We start from the raw sequence: 12,314 nt of genomic DNA on the forward strand, positions 1-12,314 counted from the left end.
CCTGTGAGGTGAGGATGTTGTACGAGCTTGTAGTTGGTTTTTTATCAACACGGAGAATGGTCGACTTGAGAATGACCCAGGATGGATGGTCCAGGACCATCGACTGAAGAATGGTCCAGGACGGACCGAAACGTCGTCGTCCCTTCACTTTCTAGTGTGTGGTCTGGTCAACACTGTGTAATCTTTCATATAGAATAGGGTAGCAGCACATTACTGCGTATACCTAAGCTTGTTTAAATAAAATCTCAACGTCTAATCAATTCTTTACATAAATCCCACAAATACACAAGTGTGGGTTTTCATCCTATGTTATTATGGCTGTGAGAAGACATTACAATTACTGAATAATAATAATTATAACCCGAAATATGGAAAAATTACGGTACGCATTATGGCAACACGTTGACAACCACACATACGGTCACGTCAACACTTCCAAAGTGGAGCCAGCGTCTTGGGTCACCGCAGACGAGCACCTTAATTAACCCATGGATCACGGTCCGCTAAATAAGATGCAATTTACATAACTTGAAGGCTACCGGTACCCCGCTACTAATTTCTCATAGATATCTCAAGTTATTGTGATAACATTGTGTAGAATCCCCGCACATTACTACAGATATATCTCTACAGAAAAGAAAAAAATAGACTTCTAGCTTGCAAACTTTAAAGTAACTCTAGTTACGTCTAAAAATAATAATAATAAGAAGAAATTATTAAAGTGATAGTGAGAATCCACAAGGTCTTCTCTGAATACTCTTTATTTTCTTCTTCAAGGCAATGGGTCCCTACAGTTGCCCCAGAGGTGGTACTCTTATATAATAATAATAATAATAATAATAATAATAATAATAAATATTTGATAATAATAATATTTGATAATAATAATAATTGATAATAATAATAATGATAATAATTAATAATAATAATAATTAATACATTAAACAAGTAAAGACTGAAATATAACCGGTCAATTACCACATTAGGAGTAAAATTCTATTCTCTGCTTATTAATGGCCTTATTATATATATATATATATATATATATATATATATATATATATATATATATATATATATATATATATATATATATATATATATATTTGATGTAACAAATACTCAACCATTCCCCAGTGTTCTTCGGTACATTTTAAATAAAAATGATTAGTATTATGATTATTATTATTATTATAATTACTTTTATTATTATATAGTTACTAAGAGATGCATTACTAACAGATTCCTTCCACCATAAGCAGCAAGTGTCTCACAGTTAGTTGCAAGGCTGCCATATAGGATATAGGAATGAATCATACACATTGCCATATAGGAATGAGTATGATTCACTTCATACCATTACAAATGTGCATGTCTGAGGCAGAACAGACGGGGCACAACGGAGCTCCACGGACATTACAGGTGTGTGTGTGAGAGAGAGAGAGCTGGTCCACAGCATGCCTGGTCCTTGTTACACACACATGGTCCGTGGCGTCTTGGGCCAAGGTGAGGTGTAGTAGGTCAGGAGCGAGGTGCTGTGTGAGCCACGTTACATGGCGACTTAGGTAGTGTGGACACCATCATCACACAACAATACAAAACACAAATAAGGAAGACTGCGGAAAGGCCTTATTGGTCCTATATACGAGGCAGCTCCTGTTTGTATCCACATGGGTTGGCTGGTTGGTTGGTTGGCTGGTTGGCTGGCTGGTTGGCTGGCCGGCTAGTTGACTGGCTGGCTGGCTGGTTGAATGGCTGGCTGGTTGGCTGGTTGGCTGGCTGGCTGGCTGGCTGTCTGGCTGGCTGGCTGGCTGGCTGGCTGGCCCAGGGGAACTGGTGGGAGTCTGGGGCAGGTGGCCACGGGTTCGTATATTCCTCAGTTGACCTCTAAATGCTCGTTCTGAGAGCAGCTGTGGGAGATGGACGTAACAGCAACTAGTGGCCACAGGAATGATGCCAGAGTCAATACTCACAGGAGAATCATTAGTCAGTACTCGCAGGACTGGTACTAGACAGGAGTGACCCCAGACAGTGCTTACAGGAATGGTACTAGACAATACTCACAGGAAGTACTGTAAACAGTACTCAGAGGAATGACACCAGCCAATATACACACATTCACGAGTGGCACTATTCAGTACTCACAGGAATTTACACAATTACACCAGTCAGTATACACACAGGATTAGCACTATTCAGTACTCAGAGGAGTCACAGCAGACAACCCTCACAGGAGTGCCAGCACACACAAAAGTGACACTATAAACAGTACCCCACACACAGGCGTGGCACCAGTCAGTACCCCCACACAGGAACATCAAGAGTCAGTACACTCACAGGAACGAGAGTAGACAAGTACTCACAGGAGGCCATGAGGAGCTCACAGACCTGGGTGTCGAGAGGGTAGAGCTTCAGGTCCATAGGGCAGGACAGCGTCAACGAGATCCTGTGAGGAGGAGGGGGGGGGGGGGAAGAAGAAGGAGGGAAGGAAAAAAGAAGGAGGGGGAGGGAGGTATGAGGGAAGAGATGTAGCGGAAAGACTCTTACTATTAATTATATTAATTTGACTTATGGACATTTTTTTTTGTTACACTCGATTTAAACTTTTATTTAAACTTACTAGATTTATTGAGTAAATAAAGTTAAATCCACCAATCCATGTTATAACTGAGCATTATTATAATTATCAGTATTACCCAGAATTAGCTTCATTATTTGCATAGTATCTCATTATTATTTTATCATTACTGAATTTTTACTAAATCTACATTACTGCATTATATGTCCACTTGAACACAAAAATATGAAGATTGCAACAAAGTCAGAAGAAATAATATATATTTAATATTTTTTATGGTTATATTAATCCATTTTGATAACAAAATCATATGTACCCCTTAAAAAGTTCCACATACCTTTAAATAAACCTCACATTCCCCAAAATAAATCCCATATACTAAATCAATTTCACATACCCTAAATAAATTTCGCATACACCTAAATTACTCCTACGTATCCCCTAAATATATCCCACCTACTCCTAAATAAATCTTACCTATAAATAAATCATTCATAACCCTAAATAAATTCTACATACCTATAAATAAATCCCACAAACCCTTAAATAAATCCCACATAACACTTAATAAACCCCACCTACCCCTTAACAAACTCAACATCACCCCTTTTACAAACCTCTTAAAACTCCATCCATTAATCCTACAGAAATCTATATATAAAAAAACTTACAATTATTTCCCTCCATTCCTCTGTAAATCTCAATTAAATCTTGATCAATCAACTTCTGCTGTTCCTCTCACCTGATGCTGCCACTCACCTGATGCTGTAGAGGACGTCGCCGTGGGGGTATATCCTGATGTAGGTGTTAGGGAGGATGATGTCGTGGAAGTGGCCCGTCTTCTCGTTCTTGAAGAACAAGTCTGGCATCCAGATCTTGTCTGTCTCAGTCAGGGTCAGGTACTTGATGCGACCTGGTCACACAGGCACACTGTCAATGGGTGTAGCTGGAGATGTGTGTGTCTGTGAGGGTGTGTGTGTGTGTGTGTGTCTGTGAGTGTGTGTGTGTGTGTGTGTGTGTGTGTGTGTGTGTGTGTGTGTGCGTGAGGGTGTAAACAGGTTGGGGGGGGTGGGGGGGTGGATGTATGTAGACAGGGGTGAGGATGGGTAAGTTAAGGCAAGGGATAAGGATAGGTAAGTTGTAGCAGGGATGAAGGTGGCCAAGTTGAAGCAAAGGTGAGTTATGGGTAAGTTACGACAGGTGTTAATATTCGGAACGCGGGCCATTTAACCAATAAAACTCAGTGTTGCATAAACAACCAATAAAGTAGCCACTTGTGACATAGGGGTAAACAAGTTTAGGGTCAAGTCCGCTCCAACTGAACCCTAACTTTGCTAACGACCCTAACTACCTCGTTCTCTGGTTAAGTTTTGTTTATAGACCAGTTCTCAAAGATTTATTGACAATGTTTCGCCATGTGTCTCAAGTCTTCGTTCTTGAACCTTGTTCCTCTCTCTCTCCAGTGTCTTTCTCTTTCACTTTCCTTTCCTTTCACCATCCTTTCTCCATCCTCTCTTCCTTCTCTCCCATCTCCTCCAGCCCCTCTTTCCTCTCTTCCAAGTTCCAGGCCTTCTTTTTCCTTATAAATAAAAATAAATAAATAAATGTTTATTGAGGTAAAAGTACATACATACAAGATGAGTTACAAACATAATGTTAGATTACTAGATGCAGCTAGTACATACTATGCCTAAGGCCACTCATATGCACAACGTTCATCCCTTATACCTCTCGTCTTATTCCTTTCTACTGCTTATTCCTTTCTTTCTTTCTTTCTACTGCTTATTCCTTTCTTTCTTTCTACTGCTTATTCCTTTCTTTCTTTCTCCTGCTTTTCATCCTTCTCCTGTTCTTTTGTGCTCTCTCTCTTTTTAACCTTACTCTTCTCTCAATCTTCTATTTGTCTCCCTCATTTCATTTTCTCTCTCTCTCTCTCTCTCTCTCTCTCTCTCTCTCTCTCTCTCTCTCTCTCTCTCTCTCTCTCTCTCTCTCTCTCTCTCTCTCTCTCTCTCTCTCTCTCTCTCTCCCATTTCTCCATTTCTCTTTAATTCCTTATCATTATAACGACTCTCTGCTCCTCGGGGATATATGACGTCATAGCTTGTTTACATTGTCTCCAGTCAGCCAATCAGGAACGTAGAGAAGGTTCCCTCGTGCATCCTCTCACCAAATCAGGAAAGAGGAAAATATATCCCTAAGATACTCTCAACTAATCAGAGACAAACTCTCTCTATATGCTCTGGATCCTTCCGGATAGTTCGGATGGGAGAAGGATTCTCTCGTTAAAACAGAGATGATTACAAGACCTTATTTACTTATACCAATCAAGGGGGAGGCGGGATATCGTAGGGTCTCTCAGCAAATTACAAAGGTTTGCGAATGCAAGAACTTCCATAATATCCGGATGTCTGCGCCGTTATGACTGCTGGATGAGCAGTGAATGTCTGCTGGATGACGACCGGATGACCGCTGAGTGATTCTTGGGTCAGAGAAAGTGGTGAGTAAGGGTGCCTGCGTGCTCTTTGGTGAGGATCTGATCATGGCTAGAGGTGGTGGGTAAGGTGGATGAGATGGGTAAGGGGGCCGAGGTGAATAAGTGGGCCGGAGGTGGTGAGTAAGTAGGGGGGGGGCGGTGGTGGTGATGAGTAAGGGGGGACGGAGGAGGTCTACATTTACCCCACCAAAACAGAAGGCGCCTCCCAGCGAGACACAATCTCCAGCGTGAAAGGGAACGCCTCCCTGGTGGCTGCCACGGGAAATATTGCAGTCTCTTCCGACGTCTGTAACACTCGCTCTCTACGGTCCGTGGCGAGGCTATGACGCTCATCAACGCTAATTAGTTTCGTTTTGTTTTACTTTAAATATCGACAAATCACCTCCAATCACAGACGAATTAGATTAACTAGAACATCGCCAAAACCAATTTCATCCTCCTATTCCCAAAACTCCTTCATCCTCCTCATTGGTTTATTGTGTCCACTTATGTGCGACAAGCAAAGAGACAAATTACGAAATAAGTTAGTCATGTTTAAAATGAATTTATTCTTCCGTTTTCTGTGACAAAAAATAATTCTTGATATTTTGATGATTTTTTTTTTTTGTTCACCGAAGTACTATTGTACTATTTGTTATGCTATTTTGTTCTTTCAAAGCAATGATCTGTAGTACTTTCCTGTTCTGTGAAATGTTGTTTTATTTTGTTCTCTTGTCATGTTCACTAACGCAGGCAACAGCTGTTATTTCCTGTTCTCTAAAATAATTACTTGAAAATTTTTATTTTAAAAATTTAAAAAAAAATATTAAAAAAAATTATACTTGAAAATTTTTAATTTAAAAATTTATAAAAATTATTGAATTCAGGTTTGTGTGCAATAGACCCTGTTCAGTGTTGTTCTCCTGTTCTGTACTAGTTATGTTCGATGTTACGCACTAGAATTATATTTTATTTTGTTCAATTTTGTGCTATATGCCAGAACTGTTATGCTTTCTGTTCTGTTATTATGTATTATGTTACCTTGCTCTATTGTATACTGTCCTGTTGACTGTTAGTTTAACCTTGTTCTCTGTTACATTAACCTGTTCTACGATATGTTCCCTTGCATGTTATTCCACCTCGTTATCTTACATTGCTCTGTTCTCTGTTATATTACCTTGTTCTATCTTATAGTGCCCTGTTCTCCCATTGTCCTGTTCGGTGCTTTGACTCTCCCACGCTCTCTTTTATATTGTCCTGTTCTACTGCTTTGTTCTTCGTTATGTTCTGAGTGTAGCTGTGTCTATGGTGTTTACAGTGTGTGGGGGGGAGGGGGGGTGGCACCTGTTGGGTTCCAGCCTTTACTTTGTAAGTTCTTTGTTGACACAAAATGAAAGGCTTTGTTGAGTACAATACATCGCTTTGACTGATGTTCGAGTGAGTGGTGAGTTGTGGATGAGTAGTGGAAGCATTTTGTAGCTCACTGACTGGTGGATGATAGGGAGTGTTGGATGACAGTGAAAGTATTGGTGGATGACAATAATGTTAATAATAATAATAATTAATGGTAATGTCTTCACACAGACATAATAACATAGGATCAAAACCCACACTTGTGTATTTGTGAAATTTATGTACAGAATTTACACCGAGTCTTTCGCACTCTGATTAGACGTTGAGATGTAATCTGGTCCTCACCACACACTCAGACCTTGACACAGCACTCAGGAGAGTGCGAAAGACTTGGTGTAAATTCCTTACATAAATTTTACAAATCCACAAGTGTGGGGTTTTATCCAACAATAATAATAGTAATTCTAATAACAATACATGTTGCAAAGACCAATGAAAAAACAAAGCCTTGTTGCGTGACACAAAAGCATCTCGACAAAAGTCATTACACAAAATGACAAACAAATTAATTAAAGCGTTAAAATAAGCACATCAGATCTGCTGCTAAATTTGACATCAACAAGTACCAAGAGTATTGACTGTGCACATGGCACAGCCTTGGATGTTGCATGAGCATCTGATAGGGAATCTGGCGTAAGATTGATGAAGCTTAAGCCACACAAGAAGGTGGCACAGGCATGAATAGCCCGTAAATCTGGCGTAAATGGCTGATGTATATATATATATATATATATATATATATATATATATATATATATATATATATATATATATATATATATATATATATATATATATATAGCTTGAGGAGCATTAGATCCCTCTCAGCTGGAGTTTGGAGGTAATTAGAACACTTGGGATTACACGACACCTGCCTTACCTCCCTCGCTGCTGTAGTTAAGGCGGTCATCATTCCAGAGTTCTCTGAAGGTCATCTGAACACTGTACTCCTGAAAACAGAACACGCACTAATCAACATACGGGGGGGGGGAATGTACGAAAGTTCAGTGTTCATTTGTACAATAATCTCTCTACGACTGTATCTGTTTTTTTATTAGATCTCTCTCTCTCTCTCTCTCTCTCTCTCTCTCTCTCTCTCTCTCTCTCTCTCTCTCTCTCTCTCTCTCTCTCTCTCTCTCTCTCTCTCTCTCTCTCTCTCGTCTGTATCTATCTACACATTTGTCTCCTAAGTTAACTACACTGTTCCCGGCATTTATCTCTTCTTTCTGTCTCTTCTTCCCTCCCACCCATTCTCCTTCCCACTCCCTTCCACTCACCATGTGGTAATCGTCGATCTTGTTAATAGATCTTATCATAATATTGATGACCACTGTAGTGTAGTCCCCGTCGTTACCTGTGGCAGATGAGGCAAGTATAAGATCAGTAGTATATGGCTGATATAGTCTAAGGCTAGCAGTATATATATATATATATATATATATATATATATATATATATATATATATATATATATATATATATATATATATATGTCGTACCTAGTAGCCAGAATGCACTTCTCGGCCTACTATGCAAGGCCCGATTTGCCTAATAAGCCAAGTTTTCCTGAATTATTATATTTTCTCAATTTTTTTTCTTATGAGATGATAAAGCTACCCATTTCATTATGTATGAGGTCAATATTTTTTTATTGGAGTTAAAATTAACGTAGATATATGACCAAACCTAACCAACCCTACCTAACCTAACCTAACCTATCTTTTTAGGTTAGGTTAGGTTAGGTAGCGGAAAAAGTTAGGTTAGGTTTGGTTAGGTAGGTTAGGTAGTCGAAAAACAATTAATTCATGAAAACTTGGCTTATTAGGCAAATCGGGCCTTGCATAGTAGGCCAAAAAGTGCGTTCTGGCTACTAGGTACGACATATATATATATATATATATATATATATATATATATATATATATATATATATATATATATATATATATATATATATATAACTGAAAACTCACACCCCAGAAGTGACTCGAACCCATACTCCCAGAAGCAACGCAACTGGTATGTACAAGCCGCCTTAATCCACTTGACCATCACGACCGGACAAAATGAGGTGATAGCCGAGGCTATTTGAACCACCCCACCGCCGGCACTCGGATAGTAATCTTGGGCATAGCATTTTACCAAATCACCTCATTCTTTGGGGCACACGTGAGGAACACAAATGCGAACAAGCCTGAATGGTCCCCAGGACAATATGCAACTGAAAACTCACACCCCAGAAGTGACTCGAACCCATACTCCCAGAAGCAACGCAACTGGTATGTACAAGCCGCCTTAATCCACTTGACCATCACGACCGGACAAAATGAGGTGATAGCCGAGGCTATTTGAACCACCCCACCGCCGGCACTCGGATTACTATGCTTACTAGGCATAATGCTATGCCCAAGATTACTATCCGAGTGCCGGCGGTGGGGTGGTTCAAATAGCCTCGGCTATCACCTCATTTTGTCCGGTCGTGATGGTCAAGTGGATTAAGGCGGCTTGTACATACCAGTTGCGTTGCTTCTGGGAGTATGGATTCGAGTCACTTCTGGGGTGTGAGTTTTCAGTTGCATATTGTCCTGGGGACCATTCAGGCTTGTTCGCATATATATATATATATATAATCATGAATTCAGGAATAATGTAATTCGTAAATGCTTGCCTTTAAACAAAGAATAAGTTACAAGAAAAAAACTGTGATGAAATGCATATATTCATGAAGGGAATCTACAATTAAATATATACATATATTAGTGTATACTGGCAGGAGGTTTTCATTTAAACATGTTTCATTGAATATGACTGCATATTCTAAATTGATTATTTTCTTTTTAGGGCTTCTATCCCTCTGATTGGTGCTCTTGCATCTTGGTTTAATTGGAAGAGGATATCTCCAAATGTCATCTTTGTTCGAGGTGAAGAAAAATAAATAACTAACTGTAGAATGTATTACATTTATCATAAATTTACACAACGTTTCGAACCTACATGGTTCATTCTCAAGTGAAAGGACAGTGCTGGGCATATTGGATTTATACCAATATGGATTTTTACATCAAGACTACTACGCAGCTCAAAGGAATTATTGCTTCCCTGGACGTCGAGTCCATATTTATCAACGTCCCGGTTGACACTATAATTTGGCCCAGGATCCTGGACAGAGTATACAGAGACGAGAACACCCCCAAATTAGACATACCCGAGCCACACTTGAAGAGCCTTCTCGAAGCATGTACAAAGGAAGCTCCTATCATCAGTCCGCAAGGGGACATGTATCTACAAATAGACGGAGTAGCAATGGGCTTCACCTTAGGAGTGTTATTCGCTAAATTTTACATGGGAACCATCGAAGACAGAGTCTTCAGTAGTAGACAAAAACCAACTGTATACTGTCGTTATGTAGATGACATATTCGTTATAGTAAAAGATCCAGATGAACTAATTGATTTAAAAAGCCATCTAGCGAGAGAGTTGGGACTCCGATCTTCTTTCAAGCCTGGCAAAAAGATATCCAGAGACATTGCAGTAGCCATACACAGACTCAGACTTCGTTACAAGTGCTGCTAAGAGGTAATAAACCCAATAGTTAAAGTATGTCATATCTATGGAACAGAAGCAGAGGCACCACTATTGCACTGCTTACTGGAATGTGAAGCTACTGAAGCCCTGCGCATCAAACTCAACATTCATCCAATAACAGCAGCTGTATTAGATGGAAAGTCCACAGTGACTAGAAAAGCCGTTGAAGAATGGGACTCACTAGTACACACTGTGCATCTACATCCGCCACCAAGATAATGTTAATAAAAATAGACTAAAAACAGAGCGCTAAAACAGAAGCGGAAAATAAACCAGAGAAAACGAGGAAAAACCCCCCTCTCCCCTACCTCCATTTAAATATTTGACCCAAACATCACAGTAACAACCTGCTTATTGCGAATAACCGAACTCAATTACGGCTCACTATAGCCCGTGCTACATGGATATTTTGCTCTGAGTAGCTAAGTATAAAACAACAACAACAACATTGCCCCAATGTCTTGGAAGTGGATCTATGACCAGGATCGAAACACAGAAGAGGATCTTGACACGAGTCTCGCCTCTCATATCACATCACATAAGGAGAGAGTGGGGAGTCACAGCGGCTCGAGTGGGTGTGTGCACGTGACACCCCCTACCTTTCTTGTGAATGTTAGAGGGCCTGATCTTCCTGTCGTAGGTTCCGTTCCCCAGGATCTCGTCCAGGAGCACCTTCTCCTTCGTCCTGTGGTTCATCGTCGGCGCCTGCGTCGTTGGTGCCGTCCACCGACTGTGTAGCCTGTGGGCGGGAAGAGGGTGTGTTAGTGGGCGGGAAGAGGGTGTGTTAGTGGGCGGGAAGAGCATGTGTTAGTGGGCGGGAAGAGCGTGTGTTAGTGGGCGGGAAGAGGGTGTGTTAGTGGGCGGGAAGAGGGTGTGTTAGTGGGCGGGAAGAGGGTGTGTTGGTAGGCGGGAAGAGGGTGTGATAGTGGGCGGGAAGAGGGTGTGTTAGTGGGCGGGAAGAGGGTGTGTTGGTAGGCGGGAAGAGGGTGTGTTGGTGGGCGGGAAGAGGGTGTGATAGTGGGCGGGAAGAGGGTGTGTTAGTGGGCAGGAAGAGCGTGTGATAGTGGGCGGGGGACTAACTGTATGTAGTTTAATGCACTATTTATTCTCTCGTTCTACCAAGCTCATTTACACTTAAAGTTGCAAAGTGAGATGTGAGTGAGTTGATGTTCTACCTCATCTGTTTAAGCTATTTGCGACTCTTACGTTGAAGACTATTTTCCCGACATTTCTGTGGCTCTGGCTGTGTGTGGCTCTGTGCCTCTGGCTGTGTGGCTCTGGCTGTGTGGCTCTGGCTGTGTGTGGCTCTGGCTGTGTGTAGCTCTGTGCCTCTGGCTGTGTGGCTCTGGCTGTGTGGCTGTGTGGCTCTAGTGCCCATCAGTGTGCGACACTAACTCTGCTGGTGCTCACAGTGAACACTGTTACAGTGTCTTCTGGCACAGGTACTCTGTCACAACTTAATCTCTTGGATGATTCCTGTTATGATTTAGGCTGGTGATCACTAGATATTTTACTCACCCCACTTAGCCTAGCCCCCATTTGGCCTAGCCCTCGTTTAGCCTAGTCCTCGCTTGGCCTAGCCCTATCTTGACCTGGCCCTCTCTTAGCCTAGTCCTATCTTGACCTAGCCCTCTCTTGGCCTAGTCCTAGCTTGGCCTAGTCCTCACTTGGCCTAGTCCTAGCTTGGCCTAGTCCTCACTTGGCCTAGCTCCCACTCGGCCTAGCCCCAATTTTTTTATTTTATTTATATATACAAGCGTCCATACATTCTTGTACAGCCACCAGCACACATAGCGTTTCGGGCAGGTCCTTAATCCTAACTTTCCCTGGAATACGACTCATCAAAACGTTTAACAACCAGGTACCCATTCACTGCTGGGTGAACAGAGGCTTCAGTTAAGGATTGGCGCCCAGTCAATCCTCACCAGCCAGGATACGAACCCAGGCACTAACTTCCCCTCGAGACCGTAACTAGGCACTAACTTCCCCCTCGAGACAGTAACTAGGCTCTAACGTCCCCATCGAGACAGTAACTGACCCTGTTACTTTAGCAACCAGTACCGCTGAAAAATATTATTAATGCATAACATTTATTTCATCTAAATCACTACACATGTCTGGAGATAAACTTAGATCATTACTCACACTCATTACCTGACATCTTAACCATTATTCAACGAGAAACGTATTCCAAAATCAGCCAACAAAACTAGGCTGCTTAAACTGTCTTTTGAATCCTGGGAGACTGCGAGTTGCCGGTTCTCG

At 41.3% G+C, this 12,314-nt stretch overlaps 1 protein-coding gene across 1 annotated transcript in view; it reads right to left on the reverse strand.

Annotated features, from left to right (window-relative positions):
* LOC123768862 (glutamate-gated chloride channel) overlaps nucleotides 1-12,314 on the reverse strand; it is a 183,858-nt gene that overhangs the window by 17,750 nt on the left and 153,794 nt on the right. The window contains exons 5-9 of the mRNA XM_045759679.2: nucleotides 10,649-10,788; nucleotides 7,742-7,818; nucleotides 7,345-7,414; nucleotides 3,338-3,491; nucleotides 2,364-2,446 (exon numbers count right to left, since the gene is read on the reverse strand). Of these exons, the coding sequence (XP_045615635.1) occupies nucleotides 2,364-2,446; nucleotides 3,338-3,491; nucleotides 7,345-7,414; nucleotides 7,742-7,818; nucleotides 10,649-10,788 (524 nt within the window). The remainder of the gene's footprint in view (nucleotides 1-2,363; nucleotides 2,447-3,337; nucleotides 3,492-7,344; nucleotides 7,415-7,741; nucleotides 7,819-10,648; nucleotides 10,789-12,314) is intronic.

The sequence above is a fragment of the Procambarus clarkii genome, chromosome 1 (assembly GCF_040958095.1).
Source record: "Procambarus clarkii isolate CNS0578487 chromosome 1, FALCON_Pclarkii_2.0, whole genome shotgun sequence".
NCBI lineage: Eukaryota > Metazoa > Arthropoda > Malacostraca > Decapoda > Cambaridae > Procambarus > Procambarus clarkii.